The sequence below is a fragment of the Hypanus sabinus genome, chromosome 2 (genome assembly GCF_030144855.1).
Source record: "Hypanus sabinus isolate sHypSab1 chromosome 2, sHypSab1.hap1, whole genome shotgun sequence".
Taxonomy (NCBI): Eukaryota; Metazoa; Chordata; class Chondrichthyes; order Myliobatiformes; family Dasyatidae; genus Hypanus; species Hypanus sabinus.
In genome coordinates, this window is record NC_082707.1 from 98,609,771 (window position 1) to 98,634,743 (window position 24,973).

Sequence of the window (24,973 nt, forward strand, 5' to 3'; positions counted from 1 at the left end):
AGGAGAACTTTACACATACTAGAATAGGTTACTAAGAGTGGGACAGAGACAATGTTAGTGGGGCTAGACGCTGAGAAAGCTTTTGATTCAGTTAGTTGGGCATTCCTATACAGAGTGTTAGGAAGATTTGGCTTTCAAGAAAAGTTTATTAAAGAATTAAGATAAATGGGGACCTCTCTGACTCCTTTATTTTAGAGAGAGGAACTAGACAGGGATGCCCAATTTCTCCTCTCCTTTTTGCGCTATACATTAAACCACTTGCCCAACTAATAAGACAGAATGAAATTGTAAAGTATTAAGGTGGCAGGGATTGAAAGTGGCGTTATTTGCAGATGCCGTTTTAGTCTATCTGTGTGAACCAGAAAAATCATTTATAGGATTGCTTACACTGTTGGATGAGTTCGGGAAAGTATCAGGTTATAAAATAAATGTAAAGAAAACATAGGTTATGTCCCTAAATTGTACAGTATCCAAAAAACTGCAGGATACATATGATCTTGAGTGGGAAGCTAAATCATTAAAATATTTAGGAATAACCCTGCCAAAGGATCTTTCAATGTTATCACAAGTAAATTATGGACCATTAATTTCAAAGATAAAAGCAGATATACATAGATGGAATTTTATACCCTTTTTAAGTTTAAATTCAAGGATAAATACTATAAAAGTGAATATTCTCCCTCGGTTACTCTATCTTTTCTGGACTTTACCTGTAGAGGTGGACGATAATCAATTCAGGAATGGGACAAATGGATTTCCTGCTTTATCTGGCAAGGAAAGAAACCTAGAATTCGATTTAACACCTTACAATTAGGGAAGGAAGGAGGAGGAATGGCACTTCCTTGCTTGAGAAATTATTTCTATGCTTCACAGATAACCCCTCTGTTATACTGGTGTAATAAGGAATATAAGGCTAGATGGAAGGAAATAGAATTTGGATTGATTGACAGTTTTCCTCTGCAGGCCTCAATAGCAGACAAAGGATTGATAGCCCAATTGGAAAAGTCTAAAAACAGCTGGATAAATCTTACATTAAAAGTATAGCAGAAGGTGGCTAATTCATGTGGAATTAATAACATGTTAAAACTTTTTAGATGGTGTGCATATGATACCGAATTTCTTCCCGACAGAGTAGATAAAAAATTTGAACTATGGATAAAGAAAGGTCTTACAACCTATCTCTCATTTACACAGAAAAGAGTATTACTAAGTTTCCAATCCTTACAGGACAAACATGACCTGGAACATAATGACTTTTTTAGGTACCTTCAAATATGACATTATGTTAACCAAAGTTGTAGATATACAGAATTATCAACAGTAGAATTAGAATTTTTCAAGATTCTGAATTCGGCTTATAGTTCAATGCCAAGTAGATCAATTTCTCGATTATACAATGTACTCTTACATGCTAAAAATGAAAACACATTGTATATTAGAGAGAAGTGGGAGAAAGAAGTGGGATTGGTACTTTCAGAGGAGGTTTGGGGGAAAATATACAGCTTTCAGTGGTCTTCGACTAACTCTTTGATTTGGAGAGAACATTGTTGGAAAAATATTAAAAGATACTTCAAGACCCCATATCAGGAAAAATATAAAGACACAAACGTGACGTGTTGGAAAAGGTGTGGCTCCAAGGAGGCAAATCATTTCCATATTTTCTGGGATTGCCCTAAATTAAGTTTATATTGGAAAGGTATTCATAGAACTTTAGGTCAGGTATTGAAGACCCAGATACCTCTGAACTTTGAGATGCTCTATTTGGGACATGTACTGTTTTTGGATCAGAAGAAAGACATAAAGTTGCTACAGGTCCTCTTAGCGGCAAGTAAGAAATCAATCACCAGAAAGTGGCTAAATCCAGTACACATACATTAGAAGATTGGCATGAAATTATTTTGGAAATATTTAAAATGGAGAAGATGACCTACTCTTTGAGAATTCAAAAAGAAAAATTTTATCAAATTTGGAATAAATGGATGGAATTTATAACCCCAAAACGAGCAGACTCTGGTTGACTCTCCGAATGATTTATACAGTTTTTCTCATCAACACAGTAATATTGCTAATGTAAGCACCCTTGGTTCGATTGTTTACTGTTTTTCTGAAAATAGGGAATTAACGCAAGTAAAGGAAAAGATTTGGGAAAGGGGAAAAATATGGAAAAATTAAGTAAATAAGTACATAGGGATTGGTTAATTATGTTTGCGGGTAGGAGCAAACATGAACGAGTTAGGATATAAAATCCTACAATGGTAGTTACATAGGGTTACTTCTAATATTTTAGACCGGAAGTAATGGTTCAGAAGAGATGCATGGAAATTATTATTGATCCACTATTATTACTATTTTTCTTAACAATTATTGTCATTGCTTAGTTTAATAGGGTGGAATTACAACTGCACATAATTATCTATTTAAGTGCCTTATTACTTTTTATATTATCTTAATATGTACTTGTGTATAAAAAATTATAGATTAAAATTAAATTAATTTTTTTTTAAATAAGAAGAGAATGTAGCAGTCCTCCTTGAATGGTCAGCAGTTTAAAGGATGAGCATCTTCAAGCTCCTGGATGTAAAAATTTTGGAGGATCTGTTTTGAACCCAGCATATAGAAGTAACTATGAAGAAGGCACACCACTGCCTCTAGTTTTATTTCTTTTTATTTTGAGATACAGCACGGCGTAGGTGCTTCCAGCTCACTGAGCCCAGCAACCCGCCTATTTCACCCCGGCCTTCAGGAGACGATTTACAATGACCAAAAAACCTACTAACCATCCCAACTACTTCTAGAAGTTCATGAGGGTTTCATAGGTCATCGAATACTGACAGACTTCCATACTTGTACAGTGGAAAGCTTTCTGATTTGTGTTGCAATGTGACCTGGTATAATGATGCCAATGCACAGAAACACAAGAGACTAACCCAGTTTCATCATGGGTACAGCTCTGCCCTTCGCATTTTGATTTATTTAGCATATGTACATTGAAACATACAGTATAGTGAAATGTGTCATTTGTGTTAACAAATAGGACACCCGAGGATGTGCTGGGGACAGCCCACAAATGTCAACACACATTCCAGCACCAACATAGCGTGCCCTCAATGCTTGGCAGAACACAAAACTGAATGTACCAAGCAACAATGGTACATTGAAGCAAGCCCAATTCCATTGGGCCTCCATTTGTGGACTTCTGATAGACCTTTTGGGTCTGATTCGGAGCTCCAGTCAGTCTTCAGTATTGACCCATGGCTTGCAAATGATGATGAATGAGGATCCTGGATGAGGGGTCGATCTCCAGGCCTTGAATGCCAGACTGGATCCTGAAAACTAGACCTTGAACTCAAGTTTCACCAGTAAGAACATAAGAAATAGGAGCAGGAGTAGGTCATCTAGCCACTCGAGCCTGCTTAATAAGATCATGGCTGATTTGGCAATGGACTCATCTCCACCCATTAGCCTTTCCTTGTCAAAAGGCTTTTGATAAGGTGCCACACAGGAGATTAGTGTGCAAACTTAAAGCACATGGTATTGGTGGTATGGTATTGATGTGGATAGAGAATTGGTTGGCAGACAGGAAGCAAAGAGTGGGAGTAAACGGGACCTTTTCAGAATAGTAGGCAGTGACTAGTGGGGTACAGCAAGGCTCAGTGCTGGGACCCCAGTTGTTAACAATATATATTAATGATTTAGACGAGGGAATTAAATACAGCATCTCCAAGTTTGCGGATGACACGAAGCTGGGTGGCAGTGTTAGCTGTGAGGAGGATGCTAAGAGGATGCAGGGTGACTTGGATAGGTTAGGTGAGTGGGCAAATTCATGGCAGATGCAATTTAATGTGGATAAATGTGAGGTTATCCACTTTGTTTGCAAGAACAGGAAGACAAATTATTATCTGAATGGTGGCCGATTAGGAAAAGGGGAGGTGCAACGAGACCTGGGTGTCGTTGTACACTAGTCATTGAAGGTGGGCATGCAGGTACAGCAGGTGGTGAAAAAGGCAAATGGTATGTTGGCATTCATAGCAAGAGGATTCGAGTACAGGAGTAGGGAGGTTCTACTGCAGTTGTACAAGGCCTTGGTGAGACTGCAGCTAGAATATTGTGTGCAGTTTTGGTCCCCTAATCTGAGGAAAGACATTCTTGCCATAGAGGGAGTACAAAGTAGGTTCACCAGATTGATTCCTGGGATGGCAGGACTTTCATATGAAGAAAGACTGGATCGACTAGGCTTATACTCGCTGGAATTTAGAAGATTGAGGGGGGAATCTTATTGAAATGTATAAAATTCTAAAGGGGTTGGACAGGCTAGATGCAGGGAGATTGTTTCCGATATTGGGGAAGTCCAGAACGAGGGGTCACAGTTTAAGGATAAAGGGGAAGCCTTTTAGGACCAGGATGAGGAAAAACTTCTTCACACAGAGAGTGGTGAATCTGTGGAATTCTCTGCCACAGGAAACAGTTGAGGCCAGTTCATTGGATATATTTAAGAGGGAGTTAGATATGGCCCTTGTGGCTAAAGGGATCAGGGGGTATGGAGAGAAAGTAGGTACAGGGTTCTGAGTTGGATGATCAGCCATGATCATACTGAATGGCGGTGCAGGCTCGAAGGACCGAATGGCCGAATGGCCTACTCCTACACCTATTTTCTATGTTTCCCCCATAACCCTTAATTCCCCTACTATGCAAAAATCTATCCAACCTTGTATTAAATATATTTATTGAGGTGGCCTCCACTGCTTCATTGGGCAGAGAATTCCACAGATTCACCACCCTCTGGGAAAAGTAGTTCCTCCTCATCTACATCCTAAATCTACTCCCCCCTTGAGGCTATGTCCCCTAGTTCTAGTCTCACTTATTGGTGGAAACAACTTTCCTGCCTCTATCTTATCTATCCCTTTCATAATTTTATATGTTTCTATAAGATCCCCTCTCATACTTCTGAATTCCAGCAAGTACAGTACTAGGCGACTCAATCTCTTCTGAGTCTAACCCCCTCATTTCTGAAATCAACCTGGTGAACCTCCTGTACCACCTCCAAAGCCAGTATATCCTTCCTCAAGTAAGGAGACCAGAGCTGCACACAGTACTCCAGGTGTGGTACCCTGTACAGTTGCAGCATAACCTTGCTGCTCTTAAATTCAATCCCTCTAGCAGTGAAGGCTAGAGGGATTTGCCTTCCCATTTGCCTTCTTGATAGCCTGCTGCACTTGCAAATCAACCTTTTGTGAATCATGCACAAGTACTTCCCTCTGCACAGCAGCATGCTGCAATCTTTTATCATTTAAATAATAAACTGCTCTTCCATTTTTCCTTCCAAAGTGGCTGACCTTGCATTTACCAACATTGTACTCCATCTGTCAGACCCTGGCCCACTCACTTAACCTATCTATATCTCTCTGCAGACTCTCCGTATCTTCTGCACAGTTTACTTTTCCACTCAGTTTAATATCATCAGCAAACTTAAATACACTACACTCGATCCCCTCTTCCAGATGATTAATGTATATTGTGAAGCCCAGCACCGACCCCTGCGGCACATGTTGGAGACTGCAGCAAGGCAGCATCCATCATTCAGGACCACCACCATCTAAGCCATGCTCACTTTCCTTGCTGCCATCAGGCAGAAGTTTCAGAACTCTGAAGGCTCACACCTCAAGGTTCAACAACAGCTTCTTCCCCACTGCCATCAGGTTCTTGAATAGATATGAAAAAGTTGTGTAATTTGTGTATAATATGTCAAGTTGTTTGTATTGTGCTACTGCATAAAGCTAATTTTCACATCATTTATATCCTGCATATGTATGCTCATGAAAATAAATCTGAATTGAGCTTCTGTCCTTTATTACTTCCACCTATTACTTCCACCTATTACTTCCCAGTGGTTCTGTTGCTATTTCCATTTCCCCCTCTTCCATATGCTATCTCCCCTCCTCGCCTGGATTCATCTATTGCTTGCTGCTCTGCTCCAACTGTACTGGCTTTTTGCTCTTTCTTTGCAGAGGAAGGGTCTTGACCGAAAATGTGACTTTCTCTTTGCTTCTACGATGCTGCCTGACCCACTGAAATCATCCAGCATCTTGTTTTTGATCCAGTTCCAGAACCTGCAGTATCTTGTTTCTTTAAAATTCGTGCATTGCTTTCCTGACAATGTTGGTCTTTAGTCCCTATTGCCTCCCTCCTCACTTTCATTAGTAACAGTGTTGTCTTATAATCTGTTGGGATTTTTCCACAATTGAGAAAATAATCTAAATTTGCTAATGTTTCTGCAGTATTTGCATAATCTCTTTATTATTTAGGTAGAAAGTTTACCACTTTTTTTTGATTGCTTGTTATCCAACTGTTGTCTCTTTTGGAAAGGAGCTTTGGCCATTTATTATAATTTCTCTCTGCTTCTTATGGGGCCTACATTTAGTTTTGCAACTTTTCATGTAATTCTAAAAGATTGACATCTGCTAATTTGCACAGTCTATCTTTTTAAATTACAATGCATTCTGATTAATTTGGCAATTAGGTCAGTTGCTTATTTGGGACAACCCTTAAAGAACAAAAACGAATTGGGAAAATAGCCTTTTTCTTTTGTATATTTGGGACACTTTGCTGCTTGGGACAGAAGACTGTTACCAAACAGTTTCTAATGAGTGTCAGTTGTGTTTGCGTGTGTGGCCATTAGACGCTACATCATTCTTAGAGCAAACAGTTTTAAAATAGTGTTACTTGCCAGTGTTTATGTTGAAAAAGCAGTGAATTTTGTCACTGATAGATTGCAAGAAATAAAAAGTAAGATAATTCCAAACTGTTTAGCTCATTGAGGTTTCAAGTGTTCAGGATTGGTGATGCCAGAAACAACCAGAAGTGAAAATGAAACAATTTCACTACTTCAGGGTATGAACTACAGTCGGCCCACCGTATCAGCAGGTTCCGCATCTGCGGATGAAAAAGAAATTCCAGAAAGTTCCAGAAAGTAAAACTTGTATTTGCCACGCGCTGAGCACTATGCTGAATCCACATGAATGATGTGTAGGCAGATCCTGCTGTAGCCTCCTGCCATTTCACAGATTCACAGTCTCTCTCCAGCACTGGTTGTTTATTGTTCGCCTCGTGTCTTGTTTGTTCGCTGCTTGTGTCGTGAGTGAGAGGAAGGACTTTAGTATACTATAGTAGGGGATGGCTGGCTAGCTATATGAAGCGCTACAGCCTCAAGATCATGGGAGAATCAGCCTCGACATTCCCAGAAGAGCTGTGATGGTTGCGTCTGTACTGAACATGTACAGACATTTTTCTCGTTGTCATTCCCTAAACAATACAGTATAACAACTATTTACATAGTATTTACATTGTATTAGGTATTTTTAGTAATCTAGAGATGATTTAAAGTATACGGGAGGATGTGCGTAGGTTATATGCAAATACTATGCCATTTCATATAAGGGACTTGAGCATCCACGGATTTTGGTATCCACAGGGGGTCCTAGAACCAATCCTCTGCGGATACTGAGGGATGACCATGCAAAGAATTTGGAAGTATTAACAGTCTTCTTGAATGTTACAATAAAAATGAAAATTTGGGAAGTACAGTTATCGACAGCATTGTATGAAGCACTAGGTGTCTGGACTGATTTTGCTCATTTATAGTCGATCAAAAGAACATTGCAGTGTACACTGGATGAATTCCTCCATTGATAACTATTAAGAACTAATACACAGTTTTATAGTACTGTAGTAGTATTAGTTTTCTAACTTGTTCTGTATTTAATTTAAATACATAATTTATCACAGTTAAACAGCTGTCATAAGGGATGTGAGACTGGACCCAAATGCAGGACGCAGGTACTGAAGTACTAAGGGCAGGACGGGACAAGCTAAAGGATAGGACAAGGTGTGGAGACCGTGGCGTTCAAAGATGATCTTGGAGTTCAGAGAGATCTTGGGGTCCAAGGTGGTCTTGAGGCTGGGTTCTTGAGTCTTGCTTGGGGCTGAGGTCTTGAGGACTAGGAATGCTGGGAGGATAGCCCCCTGGGCGGGCCGCAGAACTCCTGGGCAGGGCCTGGACCGTCGGAGGCGAGGGATAGGAAGGGGCAGAGTTCCCTGCCAGGCAAAGGCAATCTGGCCTGGCTTACTTGACAGAGGCAAGGAATAGGAAGGGAGCTCAGTCCAGGGTGACTTCAAGACTCACTGCGGCCGGAAGACTCGGGCGGGCTATGGAGCAGCCCAGTCCATAACTCACTCACAGAACTAGTCGTTAACGGTGGTATGTCAAGCAGGGACTGACAGGACAACCCCCTCCCCCCCCAACTATACTCAATCCCAGAGCTCCTTATATTCACAGCCAACCAATAGGCATCAGATGTACCTCCTTGAGCCCAACCAAGCCAAAATGATCCTCGGGTGTGAATATTTGAGTTCAGGGCGAAATGAGGGACGGTCGAAGGACATGGAGTCCGGAGTCCGCAGACCGGATCAAGAACTGGAATGCGGACTTTGGACCTAACTATAACAATAGCAGTTTGTCTTTTTCATATCTTTTTAACTATTTCCATTAAACGTCAGCTAATTGTGTCAAAATGTACTGGTCTCCATGTGTCCTAATTAACTGGAATCCTCTGGTCATTTGCTGGCTGATGAAATTTCCAGTCCCTGGGGGATGTTGCAATTCTTTGTAGATTAACGCAATACTTAACCTCTAGTTTCTTGTGGATGGATCACTTTTTCTGTGATTTGTTTGCTAATGAACATTTCAGAATCAGGAAAATTACATTTACTGACAAGCCCTTTAATGTAATTTCACAACTTTAGAACGGCCTTCATTTTGTATTCAAATTTATCGAAGTTCAAATTGTAGTTTTTGACCAAAATGGGAATTTTTCCAAGATTAAAATTCTTTAACAGAAGTAGGAATGTGTCTAAATGGTTTAATCATGCCAAAATTCTCCTTGCAACTAGGTTTTGTCTGCAATCCATAAATGCTCTAGTGGCAAGGTTGACCTTCTCCATTATTCTATTGTGAATCCTGTTTGTTTATCATTTTCATAGGTGTGACCCAGGCTGAGATTGTAAAGGTTACACTCAATGCAGTTTAAGAATGCAAACTCGAGCTGTTTTGCTTGGAATGATTTGAAACATTCTGATAAATGCTGGCCTATTTCAAATCAAGAAACCAAGAGTCCATCAAAATCGTATTCATTTCACTTAAGCCTCTCTTAATCTTTTGCTTTTAATTTGCTTGGTGGAACACATTTGTTTTTATCATTTGATTCTCTATCCTTGAATTAAGATCCAGTAAGCAAACAACAGAACTGTCGATATTTCCTTTGGCTGTCAGAATATCTCAGCTGCATGAAATCCTAATTGTTTCCATGGACCTCTGTTTACCATTCATGTCCATTCTGTTCCTACAGGTAATGAGTTTGTTAATAAAGTTAAAAGATTCATTGTGATTAGGCAAAAATTTTTTGTATAGGATCCTGAATTTAGCTGTTGATTCAGATTTTGTGGTGTTATTTGGTTTAGTCTGATATCTTTCTTTGAAATTGTGCCTTTGACATTGGAGTGACCTTTATATGTGACTAAATACATTTTATTCTTTACAGGACCCAAGAACACGTTGTTCAGGCTTTGTGTTAAGTTTTTCCCCCCAGATCCTGGTCAGCTGTTAGAGGAGTACACAAGGTAATGAGTGACGTTTGAATGCATTTTCAGTCATTGGTTTTTCTTTGTAATTTATTTTTATTGAATTTCATCAAACAAACATTTCCATAAGATGTATTTCAGACATTGTACATATATATCATATAATCATATATATCACAAAATCACCACAAAGTATTTATCTGGGGTATAAACTTATAGAAAAGAGTGGCAAGAAAAAACAAGCAAAAGGAAAGAACTATGTACAAGTAGGGAGTGATCTTATTTTTTTTACAACAGATTCATTGATTCATGAGAATAAAATCAAGCCTATGAGGCATTATGTAGTTAAACCATTTTTCCCAGTATGAATCAAATTGTTCCAGCTTATGATTAACAGATGCTGTTAATTTCTCCATTTTGTAAACGTCCATTGTAATTTCCATCCATGTATTTCAAGTCATTGATTTCTAATGCTGCCATGATGCACGAGAGGCAATTATTTCACGTTGTAAATTCAGGTTGGTGGTTGCAACAATCATGTCGGAGGCTGGTTGGTGTTGGCCATGGATATTGCGTTGTAGCTGTCTATGTGATAGCAAGCCAGGGTTGAGCATGCTGTTTCACATGTGGCAAGCTCCCTCTCTCCACGCAGCTGATGAATCCAAAAGAACGGCAGAGACTGATACAGTTTGGCAGCTGTGTTGCAGTTCCAAGTATTTTAAAATCTTAAGTTCGTAATGCGATAAATAAGATGAAGAAAGGAAAGGTGGCAGGTCTTGATGAATTAGTAATAGAACAAATTATTGCCCTTGAAGATAATGGAATTGAAAAACTTACTGATTTGATCAATGACATTTATGAGACTGGAATAATACCAGAAGAGATGGAATAAGATTGGTATTTATTACTCTTCCTAAGAAACCTGGAGCAATAGAATGTGAATTACATAGGACCAGAAGTTTAATGAGTCCAAGATACTTCTAAGAATTTTGATGACAAGAGACAAGCTGAAATAGGGAAAGAACAATGTGGTTTTGTGAAAGACAAAGGTACAAGAAACGTGATATTGATGTTAAGGATACTATCAGAAGAAGCTATTCAAGTGCAAAAAGATTTGTTTGCTTGTTTTATTGATTACACAAAAGCATTTGATAAAATGAAGCTCAATAAGTTATTTGAAATATGACAGGAAACTCTAGATCTAGATTCGAAAGCCTAATCAGAATTCTGTACTGGGAACAAACTGTCGCTGTAAGAATAGATGGAGAAGTGAGTCAGTTTATGAAAATCAAGAGAGGCGTTAGACAAGGGTGTATTTTCTCCCCGATTTGTTTAATGTGTACAGTGAAACAATATTTTTTAAAAAAGGCATCCTGGGAATCAAAGTTGGCGGAGAAAACATCAATAACATATGAATGACACTGCATGTACAGAAAGAATTACAGAACTTAAATTGATATAGTTGTTGAAGAAAGTGCAAAAATGGGTCTATCTATCAATTACAAAAAGAATGTATGGTGATATCCAAAAAGAAGGAGAATCCTATCTGCAGGCTGAAAATAAATGGGGAAGACAAAACAAGTACAGAACTTTTGCTACTTACGAAGCTGGGTGACATCAGATAGCAGGTGTGACATGGACGTCAAAAGAAGAATAGGGATGGCAAAAGACACCTTTACGAGAATGAAGAGTATACTGACCAACACTAAACTAGGCATGACAATCCACCTCAGAGTACTGAAATGTTACGTTTTTCCAGTTATTTTATATGGCTCAGAATGTTGGACAATATCTAGTAACATGAGGAAGCAAATTGAAGCAGCAGAGATGTGGTTTTTGAGGAGGATGTAAAGAATATCATGGACGAAATGAGTATCTAACGAGGACTTAATATCTAAGTCCTGACGAAGGGTCTCGGCCCAAAACATCGACAGTGCTTCTTCCTATAGATGCTGCCTGGTCTGCTGCATTCCACCAGCATTTGTGTGTGTTGATCTAATGAGGATGTCATGAATAGAGCAAGCACAAAAAAGAGAAATTTATGAGGTCATGAAAAGGCAACACAACTTCATTGGACATGTGATTAGGAAAGAGGAGTTAGAATGCACGGTAATTATGGGAAAGATTGAAGGGGAGAGGGCAAGAGGAAGGCAAAGACAAATGATGATGAAGTCAGCAGCCAGAGAAATGAATACCAATGGATTGATCCACTTGACCCGAAACAGGAGTGCATGGGCCATGGCAGTCAAAGTTCAAACTGGGTGCCATACCTGATGATGATGATGTTGCGGGGATTGTCAGTCAGTGTTGAACTCAACGTAGGACTGCCTTAGGGGCTCCGGATCTGGATTTTTTTCTTTAGGTTTACTCCCAAAGCATTCCCCTTGAGTTGGGTATAGCTACAAGGCAGTGGAGGTGTGCGATCAGAGTTTTCCTTCTGGATCAGCTGCTAATGATGGTTGATGAGGTTCCTCTGCTTGAAGAGACTGGTTTTAAGGTGCCGCCTTTGCCTCTTCTCCTGTCAGTAGAAACTGTTCCACCAGGCCTAGTAGCTAAGCCACACAAGAAGGCCAAGAACTGAACTTGTTTGTCAGAGGCTATTTGAGACGCACGCAACTGGGAGCATTAAATAGGTAGTGGGAGCTTGTTCCTTTACCACTCCTGGCTATGACAACCTCAAGGAACCAATTATTTAAATACTTACACGCTCTGGTACTGTAGGATATACATGTACTTCATTATTTTATCACTTTTGGTTTATTTTTCTGGGATCTTTGTCACTGGAGTAGCCAGTGTTAATTGTCCAACCTTAATTACCATTGAGAAAGGAGAGGGAAGTTGCTGCTTTCTGGTGAAAATACTCCTGGACTGTTGTTTATTCAAGAATTCTTGGACTTGGTGGCAATGGACCAGTGATAGATTTCCCAGTCAGGATTGTGGGAGCAAACCTGCATCTGATGAGAACGTGTTCTCCTTGATGGAAAAGGTGATGGGTCTGGGAGTAAACTGGACAAGTAATTGTAATGCATACACTACACATTTCTATTCTGATGTTGGGAACTGGGAAAGCAATGAACTGTCAGCTAATCAGGTTTCATTGTCTTGGATCTGTTATGAATGTACCACGGCTCTGAGGGGCCGAAGGGTGCAGGGTAGCCCCCTCCTTTGTGAGAATCGCAAGATCACTATTGATTTGGGTCAGGAGACCCAGGAAATGAGAGAGAGAGACGTGCTGAATGTCTTGTTCCCCCCCGGCGATATAAAGCTACGGGAAACGGCCATTGTCTCTTGGAGACAAACTTGTGTATTACAATACTGTGCTTCGTGGAAGCCCTCAGGCAAAGTGGGCTGGTTGAGGGAGGGATTGCATCACCTCCAACCTGATTGACATCTGAGACCCTGTGAATCAGGATAAAAGAGGGTCTGTGGGAACAGCCCCTCAGGCGCACCAGAAGGAACGCTAGCGATCCTGTAATAGTTGAAGCCGGTGGGGAGGCCACGTGCGTTCAGTTCCATTTGCCCCGGAACCGGTGCCCTTTACCACGGAAAAATGGCTTTTAGCTAACAACGGGGAAACCAGCTCCCAACGACTCGAAGGATTAACATCATAAAAGGACTGGGCAAGTTTTAAACCCGTCTTTCTCTCAAACCAAAACGCTGCAGTGTGAATGAACTAACAGTGACTTTTACATTTCCATTGGACAATACATTATCCCCTAGACAACGATAGAGCTATTTCTTATTGATTATTATTATACCCGCGCGTTTAGATTTAGTATTGACGACGTTTATTATCTGTATGGTTGCATTGATATTATTTTTGTGTATTTTTATCAATAAATACTGTTAAAAATTAGTACCATCAGACTTCAACGGACCTCTCTATCTTTGCTGGTAAGTGACCCAGTTACGGGGTTCGTAACAGATCATATGAAAGTTTCTTTGGCGTTGTGGAGCTGTACTCATTTCTGGCAAGTGGATTATGGATTGTTTACACCCAAAACATTATTATCCTGAGTACTTAGAATTAGATTTTCTATTTTGGAGCTACAAACCACTAATCCAACCTTGGAGCTGCCTTCAGTTAGGCTGTTGAGAAGATTAGAACAGACAAATCCTATTAAAGATTAATGTTGCTTTGCCTGTTTTCATTCATGAGAGGTTTTATTAATTCTGGCATTTTCCTGAGTTTCCAGATCGTTCTTGTTCTGTCATGGGTGCACTCTGCCAGTTTACTCCCCCTTGAGGGACCAGCTAATTGAGAGAAGCCCAGGGACTTGAAAGTAAAATGCTGGATAAGAAAGTGGTTAGTGTCAGAAAGCAGAAGGTGGTAGATGAGTATTTTTCCATCTGTAGGCTAGTTTGTGATAGGATCCCATGGGTCAAATTTTGTGGTCTTTAATTTTTTAAAGTCAAACTCTTGTGTTGGAAATGGCATAATGAAGCCAGACATGAAGCTTGCTGGCATAATACACAATGTTGAGTAAAGTTATAACCACACACTGGTGAAATGGATAGGACTATGGTAGATAAAGCACTGTGAATGTTGCATTGGAGTATAGAAATAGATTCTTTGGTCCTACCTATTTGTCCATTTGATCTCATCCCATTTCCTTGCATTTGGTCCATAATCCCTCAAACCATTCAGATCAATGACCTGTCATTATAACTCTTGAGCTTTGTAATTGTACCTGCTTCTACTATTTCCTCTGACAGTTTGGTTCACATAGCCACCACCCTCTGTCTGGAAAACTTTGCCCCTCAGGACACTTTTAAATCTTTCCCCTTTCATCCATAATCTATACCTTCTAGTTTTAAATTCATCTACTCTGGGAGGGGAAAAAAGGATTGACCACCTTATCAATGCCCCTCATGATTTTGTAAAACTACACTCCGGGGGGGACAAACACTTTTCCAGACTCTCCTCGTACATCCTTGTGAATCTTTTGTGACAGTGGTGAGACAATATGCTGTAATTAGCACAAATTTAAAAAAAACGCAAATGGCCAGAATCCTTGCATAATTGCTTTAGTTGTGTGTCACATTAGTGGTTTAAAATTTTTTAATTGATTTCATGAATTTCAAAATTGATTACAAGTGCAGAAAGGTTATGTTGTAAATTGTGTAAATCATTGTTTGGACCTGATTGAATATTGCCGACCATTCTGCAGCCAGTGCTTGAGGAAAAATGTAAAAGTCTCAAGATGCAGAGCAGGTTTGACTGGTGTCATAAGGGATGAGGTAATTTTGATATATAGAGAGAAGTTGGAAAAGTTAGCCTTCTGTTCTAAAGGCAACAGTCCTGTGAACTGACTTGAGGGTTTAAGATTAGTTTTCTATTTTCTCTGGCTGCTGGATCAATCTAAATTCAGTGATGAAAAGATTTTGAAATGGGTCAAGAGTTTTGTATTTCCCAGTTCCAGTTGTGCAGAAGTCATAGGGCAATACAGCATGGATACAGGCCATTCAGCCCATCAAGTCCATACTGACAATGGCCACTTAGCTAGTCCCAATTTCCTGTGTTCAGCCAATACCTCTCCTGGCATATCCTGCCTGAATGCATCTTAAATAATACTATCGTACCAATACAATAGTATTATTTACAGCTCATAGTATACAGCTCATTCCATGTAGAAAAATTCTCATTCTCTGTGTGGAAAAAGTTGCCCTTGAGGTCCTTTTTAAATCTTTCCTTCATTCTAACTCTTTGGCCCCTAGTTTTGAATTTTTTTTTATATATCCATGGATGCTGTTCTTTCACTGGTTTATTATTTTCTTCATTCCTCTTTCCGTCAACCTTTTATTGTTCCACAAGTGGTTCTTAAAAAAAATTCCCAAGCCTTTGGTAGCTTTTGTTACTCTGTAATGTAGTTTTCAACTTAATATTTTCTTCACACTTTTTTTGTTAACCAAGAATTTTTCTGATTAGGATAAATTTCTGCTGAATACTATAAAATGGTTTCTCAAATATCTGCCATTGTTCCATCAACTGACCTTCCCTTTATTCTGTTTTCCCAATTCACACTAGGCTATCCTTCATATCTTTAATTGGCCCTTTTTAAGTTGTGGACATTGGATTTAGACCCAAGGATTTTGCCCTGGTCTGTATCTGGGTTTCTACCACCTGCTCACTTTGGTATCCTTATCCACCAGACCTCTTATTAATCTTAGTTCACTCAAAGTACATTTATTATCAAAGCATGCATACTTTATAAAAACTTGAAAATCATCTCCTTACAGACAACCATAAAAACCAATAGAGTCCATTAAAGCAAAAGACCATAAAAAGTTCAATATGCAGAGGGGGGAGAAAAACAAATTGTGGAAACAGTAAAAGTAAGCAAACAGCATTCAGAACTGAGGTTCATGAAAGTGAGTTAGTTGCAGGCCACAGCCTCAGTTCAGTGCAGAGACTGGTAAACCTTGCGGAGCAGTGAGCTAAACTGACCCGTCACTTGCCTTGGGCCCCAACACCCTGCTCTTTTCAATCTAGCCCAGCTCTTAACTAATTATGCATGATTAAGAATGGGGGAGCTTAAAAAGTGAGGTTAAAAAAAACTAAACATGTAAGATTCAAGTACAACTGCTATTTCAGGCTGACTGCTGTAAATTTTGGCTTCAGTTTGTTGAAGCTTAGATGGCTCATGTTGTATGGAGAAATCTATATTTTCATATACAAGTCACGGTCTTTGCTGAACTCCTGTACAATTTATTTACTTAGATCACTCCATAGTGAGTTTTCTTGCATTTACCGAGCCTAGCAGGCTATTTATTTGACTGTTTTATAGATCATTGTATTTGCTTACAGAATCCCAAAGTCCTGTGATGTCAGGTACTAGAAAAGTTTTACTAGGAATGAAGCACCTGCAATGGTGCATTTGTGGGTGTGTTTTCAAACTGAAGGGTAGAGCTTCTATTAATTGTGTTCATTTTCTATTTCCAGGTACTTGTTTGCACTGCAGATTAAGCGGGACCTGGCAGAGAACAAAATAATATGCAGCGAGAACACATCTGCACTCCTCATCTCTCATATTTTGCAGTGTGAGTGTTGCAGATAAACAACTTGTAGCTCATTAATGTCATATGTTGCAGCTGAATCACAGCCATGACAATGTCAAACACTTGCTATAAATGAACATCTAAAGCTCAATCTTGATTGTGGTAAGAGATTTCATCAAGGGCCTAATTCATAAGCAACTGGGGCTAAAGAACAAGTTGAGCCTTAAAGACGAATGAGGAATTGCTGGCAGAACAGGTGTTTGTGATAAAGACCTCTTTAGTTGGAAGATATCTTCATCCAATGAATTGAAGTGACAGGAGGTGTTGGGAGAGAAGTATGTCATTCATGTCTTTGGAGTAGATGTGAAGTAGAGAAAGTGTGGGGTTGTTCTATGGGGAACTATGGATTGCATCAGGAAGGATGTCACCCAGCAAGAGATTCTCTACTTACCATGCTTGTATAAGACTGGAACCAGAGCTAGAGAGCAGAGGAGGATGGCATAAGTACTTTTTTTAAAATTAAGGAATTTGAATAAGTAGTTGACTGTATCAATAGCTGCTAATGCACCCTAGGGATAATGAGAGGGCATTGATAGCTAAAATGGGAGCCATGACATGGAGTTATGTGGTCAACAACTTAAAATGGTTAGCATGGTAACAGAGGGTTAGGGCTATATTGTCTTCAAGCTCATGACACAAGCCAAAGTAAAGTAACTGGAACAGCGGTATTATAGAAATTCCAGTTGGGATATTGAGGTATAGGATACAACAAAACTGAATTTTAGAAAGGAAGGTGCACTGTTGGGCAATGGATCCATTTCTGACTGTGTTCCCCTTTCACCTCTGTGCTATCTGACTACTGGCATTGGGTCTGGTCTGGGAGTGACTTGTCCTTGTAATGGAAGCCCTCCATAGCTTCACTTTTCCCTATCAGAGTATTTTAGTCTTGCCTGTGGCTTCAGAGCTCTCTATTTATCGTATTCCAGGGATGGTGAACCTTGAGAGTGTGTGCTCAAAATGGCGATAATATGAAAAAGTTCTCTCACATGCCATGGTAGTTCTGAGAAGAGATTATTGTTGATTAATGAGTTAGTAACAATAATTATGGACTTTTTGTTAAGGGATAAGGCTGTCCTGTTTATTTAGATGTATTCATTATTTTCTATTAATAAAAATATAACATTTAAATATATGTACTTTAGAAAACCTGTTCAAAATTATTACTAATTCTTAAAAAATTGAAAAATGACATTTCTAACTGATATTGTTATTGTACCTCATATAATTTCACATTCACATTCCCTACAGAACAGTGCCGGAATTGAACTCCGCTCTCTGGAATGCTCCGAGCTTTAATAGCATTGTGCTAACCAACACTCTACCGTGGCATATCTCTCATGTGATTTAAGGCTTTTATATTATCAAACATAGCATTGTGTTTTCCAGATTCCTGTTATTTGGTGTTCATGTCATTTCAATGTAAGGAGAAGTCTATAAAATACATTAATCTACATATCCACATAATATATAATCCTTCAGGAACATTTTTCATTCATGTAAAACAGATGAATTTCATCCACTGAAACACAGAATCTCTACTGAGCCAACAAACATTGTTGGACATAAGCATTCACGTACACTAAATTCTCCTCACTTAGTAAATTCTGAAATTGTATTCCTAGAAATTATTTACCTTGGTTCCAATTTTCCTTCCTTCAAGTTCCTTAAGGCCAGATTTTGCACACAAAGCCCCTCATTTACTATATAGTAAAAGCCTATCAGTAGATGTCGAGCATATTTTGCAAACAGGTTGACAAAATCTGACTCTTTACCAATCATGCTGGGCGTACCATCAGTTCCTTTACTACTGCCTTACAAATTTCTACCCCTGTTGTGTTCAGCTAACATTACCAAGTTAACCAGTTCTTTGCATATTTCATCACAATACAAAATAATAGATAGCCCAGCTGATGATGTAACATCAGAGCTCATCAAAGCAGATAGAAAGAAATTTGCTTGAACTAATATCTTAGTTTTTCTCCCATGTTTGTTCCCATCATTAATCTATCTTTTGCTGTGTTTCTGCTCACTGACAAATCGTTACTGAGCTGGATATTGTTTTCTTTCTCTGGAAAGCCATCAAAAGAGAAAGGAGCATACACTCTGATTATTTAACATGTTCTCCATCACTGAGTCCTTTTCCATGTTGAGCAATAATCTTTGAAATCTCGAAACTAGCAGCAACAAAGTTGGAACTATCTGAAATAAATGTCATCAAAATATTTGACCATTTATTTTGTTGCTGAGTTCTCGAGAAATATGTTTCAGTTTGTTCTCACTTATCACAAAATGATAGAAGTTTATGAACAGTTTCATAATGGCACACCATGGAGAGAGTCTGCACACTTGGAACATAAAATGTGAAATGTGTTATCACCATTTTAATCATGCCAAGTCTTTCACACAAAGCTGCTTCTATTATTTCAACATTTTGACTTTTTGCTGGCGTATCTGACTTTCTGAGCAAGCTGAAAAGGGTAAACATCTCACTTCGTTATTCCAGGGCGAAGGAGATGTCTTCCTTTTTTAAACAAAGGGGCTTCCCTTCGTCGAAAATCAACTCTGCTCTCAAACGCATCTCTCCCATTTCCCGCACATCTGCCCTCACCCCATCCACCCACCACCCCACTCGGGATAGGGTTCCCCTTGTCCTCAACTACCACCCCACCAGCCTCCAGGTCCAACGTATAATTCTCCATAACTTCCGCCACCTTCAACTGGATCCCACTACCAAACACATTTTCCCCTCCCCCTCCCTACTGCTTTTCGCAGGGATCGCTCCCTACGCGACTCCCTTGTCCTCTCGTCCCCCCCACCCCTTCCCACCGATCTCCCTCCTGGCACTTATCCTTGTAAATGGAACAAGTGCTACACCTGCCCTTACACTTCCTCCCTCACCACCATTCTGGGCCCCAGACAGTCCTTCCAGGTGAGGCGACACTTCACCTGTGAGTCGGCTGGTGTGGTATACTGCGTCCGGTGCTCCCAGTGTGGCCTTTTATATATTGGTGAGACCTGACGCAGACCGTTCCGCGAAACACCTACGCTCGGTCTGCCAGAAAAAGCAGGATCTCCCAGTGGCCACACATTTTAATTCCACGTCCCATTCCCATTCTGATGTGTCTATCCATTACCTCCTCTATTGTCAAAATGAATCCAGACTCAGGTTGGAGGAACAACACCTTATATACCGGCTGGGTAGCCTCCAACCTGATGGCATGAACATTGACTTCTCTAACTTCCGTAAATGCCCCTCCTCCCCTTCTTACCCCATCCCTGACATATTTAGTTGTTTGCCTGTTCTCCATCTCTCTCTGGTGCTCTTCCCCCCCCCCCCTTTCTTTCTCCTGAGGCCTCCCGTCCCATGATTCTTTCCCTTCTCCAGCTTGGTATCACTTTCGCCAATCACCTTTCCAGCTCTTAGCTTCATCCCACCCCCTCTGGTCTTCTCCTATCATTTTGCATTTCCCCCTCCCCCCACTACTTTCAAATCTCTTACTATCTTTCCTTTCGGTTAGTCCTGACGAAGGGTCTCGGCCCGAAATGTCGACAGTGCTTCTATAGATGCTGCCTGGCCTGCTGTGTTCCACCAGCATTTTGTGTGTGTTGTTCACTGATAAATAACAGATTTATTAATATTCATATATGTTTATCATGAGAAAAATATTCAGAGAAGCTAAACTACATACAATATTTACTGTTGTTATAACTGAATATTTAGTGTTCATTTACAAATTACAGATGGAACATTATAAGCAGAACGACGCTAATACCAACTATCTCAACCACTTGCTATTCAAATACTGATGTAGGGTTTCAGAACATGTTGTCCAACACCATGTGTTCTCACAGTTGTCTAGCTGGCACCAACATCTCACTGCTCTTGGGTCGTGAAAAATCATTCACTGCTTCATTTGGCGGAATAGATGATAGCTATGTATGTTTTTATCATGGATATTCACTTCCGTTTATAGAATTGCTGCTAACTAAGTATTATGGATTCTACGCTGAGTAATTGTAAATGTGAGTTGTTCATACAGGTGCCTTCAATTACTTTGTTACAAAATATTCTAGATGTTGGATCAGTTTTGTTTTCTTTATCATATGTTTTGCTCTCCTTTGGTGTACTTAATTGATGAATTTGGTTTGTCGTGTGTAACTTTCCATTATCCTGCAGACCTTCAAATCCATGAGAATCTGTTGCATAATCTAACAAGGATTTACATATTCATGTAGCATTTTTGTCAATCTAGGTTGCTACCTCACAAAAATGCATCACATTCCTCCTTTTCTTTTTAGCTGAAATTGGTGATTGTGATGAAGCTGTGGATTTGGATTACCTTAAGGATCACATACTCTTGCCAAACCAGCAAATGCTTCAGGAAAAGATTATAGCCTTTCATCAACAAAACATGTGAGTGTAATTTGTTGACCTGTGTTACGAAGTGAAATTCTTTTCGTATATCTTTCCATCCCACCCCCACCCCCACTGCAATTTAGAACCATCTTACTTTCATCATCCTGATGAAGGATTGTGTACCTGAAATGTTGACTGTGAGTTGATATGTCTTTCTCCCCATAAATAGTGCCTCTGGTGTTTGGTTTTATTTCCTATTTCTAGCACCTGCAGATTTTTGATATTTTCATGTGTTTATTAGATGGTGATTTTTAAGAATCTGGGTATGTTAGATAGTAAAGAAATAACTCTGAAAAGGTGTGGCTTGGGTGGTTAGTGATTGGGTTGAGTTGTCCTCCAAGCTTGGCAATCTTTATGCAAATGTTTCCTTACCATACAAGGAGATATCGTCAGTATGCTGTTAATTTGTGTAATGTCCTCCAAATGCTCGGTCAACCTCAAGCCATTCTCGTTCTCGTCAAATTGGCTCAGCATTCGGAGCGTTCCAACCTCGCATCTGGGTTAGGTGGATGGGCAGTGATACTCCTCTTCATCGACTTCTCTCCAAATCGTTCTCTTCATCTCTGGCAATGATACCATCAACTCCTCTGCAACCCTGGCTCAAACATGTTGCACCTCACAATACCCCAAGAATGGCTCATCCCCTGAACCAGCCCCACCTGTGCCTACCTCACAATATTTAGATCCTGATTTTGCTCTGGTGGCAGCAAGTTACAGTAGGTCCGTGTGTTTGTTTTGTTACGAAGGTGGAGCAAATCTGATGAGCAGAAGGGTCCTGAATCACCAATGCCTGCCCCCCCCCCCTCCTTTTTGAGAATCGCAAGATCGCTATTATTTCGGGTCTGGGACCAGGAAATGAGAGAGATACACATCATGAGAGAGAGAGAGAGAGAGAGACGCAGAATACACAAGGTTTGGAATGTCTCCTGACATAAGCGGAATGGAACCACTGATTACTGCCATTGTCTCTTGGATAAGGAATTGTGTGTTGAGTACTGTACTATTCTTTGAAACCCCTCGGGACAACCAGAGTGGTCTGGTTGAGAGATTGCATCATCCCAACCTGATTGACATCTGAAACCCCGTGAGTGAGGATAAAAGAGGGGCCTGGGGAACACCCCGTTAGACGCACCAGGAGAAACGCTAGAAATCCCATGACAGCGTTTTATAGCGAAAGCCTGTGGGAGCTTGTGTGCGTTCTCCCTTGCCTGGGTGGCGGGCTCACCACAGAAGAACGGTTTAGCTAAAGGAGAGGTCACAATTGAACGGCCATGACAACGAGACTCCAACGGATCGAAATCACAAAGGAAGGTTGGCAAAACCCGTAGCGGTAAATGTTCCCATTCTTTTTCTCTCTCTCTCTCTCCAACAATTGCAACACAGCGACAAACAAAAGACAGCAGCTTGTGTGAACTGCAATGAACTTTATATTTCCGTCGGACAATACATTATCCCCTAGACAACAATAGAGCTTATTTCTTATTGATTATTATTATACCCGCACTTTTAGGTTTAGTATTGACGTATATTATCTGTATACTTGCATTGATATTATTTTTGTGTATTTTTGCTAATAAATACTGTTAAAAATAGTATCACCAGACTCCAACGGACGTCTCTATCTTTGCTGGTAAATAACCCAGTTACGGGGTTCGTAATAGTTTGTCTTGACATTATTTAGTGAGTTTCTTTCGTTTGTTTTTGTACTGGCTAACAACACTGGGGTGTAACAATGGACGTCACTCTGTTTAAGAGCATTTTCGTCATCCTTCTGGCTCTCGGATACTTTATTCCATCGAGTGCTGTGACTGCAGTAGTGGAGGCAATACTACTAGCAACCTGGAAGCAGCCTTTGTTTGACCAGCAGAAGCGCGATATTCCTAACGAGTTGAGACGGAGACTGAAGCGGCAGATCGTGTTTTTTTAAAAAAAGTGGCCCAACAAGAGATAGAGATAGGAACCATATCTCCGGTCAGTCATTGTGGGGAACACAAGATCGCTGGCAAAAAAAAATGGATGAACTAGCAGTATTCATGAGGACACAGAATGAGTACTGGGAATGCAAGTTTACGTGTTTCACTGAAACATGGCTACACAAGCTACTGTGAATAGGCTTACAATGATACGAGCAGGCAGAGTTAATCTACAGTGCAGTAGGAGGAAGGGAGATGAGCTTGCTGTGCTTGTGAACAATAGATTGTGTAATCCCAATCACATTTCTGTGAAAGGGTGAATCTGCAGTACGATATTGGACTGCTTGCTTTGAGTTTATGTCCTTATTATCTACCACATAGTTCAGATGCTCCATATTGCTCACTGTCTACATTCCTCTTTCCCAGTGCAGTCCCGATACTGTGTGTGACTTCATACACACTACCATCGCGAGACTCCAGACTCAACACCCCAGTGCATTCACTGCAGTATTGGGAAGCTTTAATCATCTTTCTTTCTCAACAACACTACCCTCCTTCAATCAGTTTGACAAGCGTCATACAAGAGAAAATAAAACACTGGATCTGGTGTAGGCAAATGTTAAAGATGTATACAGCTCCACAGCTCTCCCCCCACTTGGAAGATCAGATCACAATCTGGTTCATCTCACGCCCTTGTATAAGCCCGAAGTACAGCATCAGCTAGCTACCACCAAGATAGTAAAGACATTGAAGGCTTGAAGGGTTGCTTTGAGGTTACTGACTGGAATGTGCTTTGTGGATCACATGGGGACGACAGTAACGGACTTACTGATCGCATCACTGGCTACATCAAGTTCTGTGTGGACACCGTAATACCATCAAGGACTGTTTGCTGCTTCCCTAACAACAAACCATGGGTCACCAGTGATCTGAAGGCTCTTCACAAACACGAAAAGAGAGCCTTTAGATCAGGAGACAGGATGGAACTAAAACGTGCAGAGGGAGCTAAAGGAGATGATCAAGGTGTCTAAAGGGGAATACAAGAGAGAGCTGGAGAACAAGTCTGGGCAGAGTAGCACACGGGAGTTGTGGAGAGGCATGAAGAACATCACTGGCTTCAATCAGCTTAGCTGTAGAGCCTTGAAATGTAGCCATGAATGGGCTAATGAGTTAAATCAATTCGTAAATAGGTTTGTCAATTGCCCTCCTGTTCACACATCCTCAGCACACAGTCTAGGTGCCGAGGCACCCAATGCTCCCTCAGCACCAACGCCTTCCTCTTCCCTCCTCCTATTCAACACGTGGGTGAACAACACAGGGTACCCCTGTCTACATCCCCTCCTTGCCCAGCACCTACCATCCACACTTCTCATACCAACTGCTATCGTCTCGATCTTCACTTCTCCCAGCGCCTATCTTCCACCAACTCCCCAGTCATCATGGACTACTTCACTACTGAGCAAGTGAGAAGGGTTCTGGGGAAACTCGGACACAGAAAAGCAATGGGATCGGATGGTGTCAACCCCAGTGTTCTGAAGGAGTGTGCTGAGCATCTGTGTGGATTTCTCCATTACATTTCCAATCTGAGTCTCAGCTTGTAAAGGGTCCCGACTGTGTGGAAAACATCATGCGTGTCTTCCCAGTACCCAAGAATGGCCGATGTCAGAAGTCTTGAATGGTTACTGTCCAGTGGCACTGACCTCACACATCATGAAGACCCTAGAGAGGCTGGTCTTGGCTCACCTTTCACCCCTAGTCAGATCAGGCCTCGATCCCCTGCAGTTTGCCGACCAGGAATGTACTGAAGTTGACGATGCTGTCCTCTACATGCTGAACACAGCCTACTCCCATCTGGATAAGCAGGCCAGCACTGTGAGGATCATGTTGTTTGATCTCTCAAGTGCCTTCGATACCATGCAGACTTCATTGCTGGGGAAAATCTCCATTCAAT

The 24,973-nt window shown here is 40.6% G+C and overlaps 1 protein-coding gene across 4 annotated transcripts in view; it reads left to right on the forward strand.

The window, feature by feature from the left end:
- farp2 (FERM, RhoGEF and pleckstrin domain protein 2) overlaps window positions 1-24,973 on the forward strand; it is a 242,812-nt gene that overhangs the window by 80,070 nt on the left and 137,769 nt on the right. For all 4 annotated transcript variants that reach the window (XR_009508090.1, XR_009508099.1, XM_059951181.1 and 1 more), the window contains exons 5-7: window positions 9,594-9,672; window positions 16,577-16,674; window positions 20,992-21,106. Coding sequence is in view for 2 of the 4 variants with exons in the window: in XM_059951181.1 (XP_059807164.1) it covers window positions 9,594-9,672; window positions 16,577-16,674; window positions 20,992-21,106 (292 nt within the window). In the remaining 2 variants the exon portion in view is untranslated. The remainder of the gene's footprint in view (window positions 1-9,593; window positions 9,673-16,576; window positions 16,675-20,991; window positions 21,107-24,973) is intronic.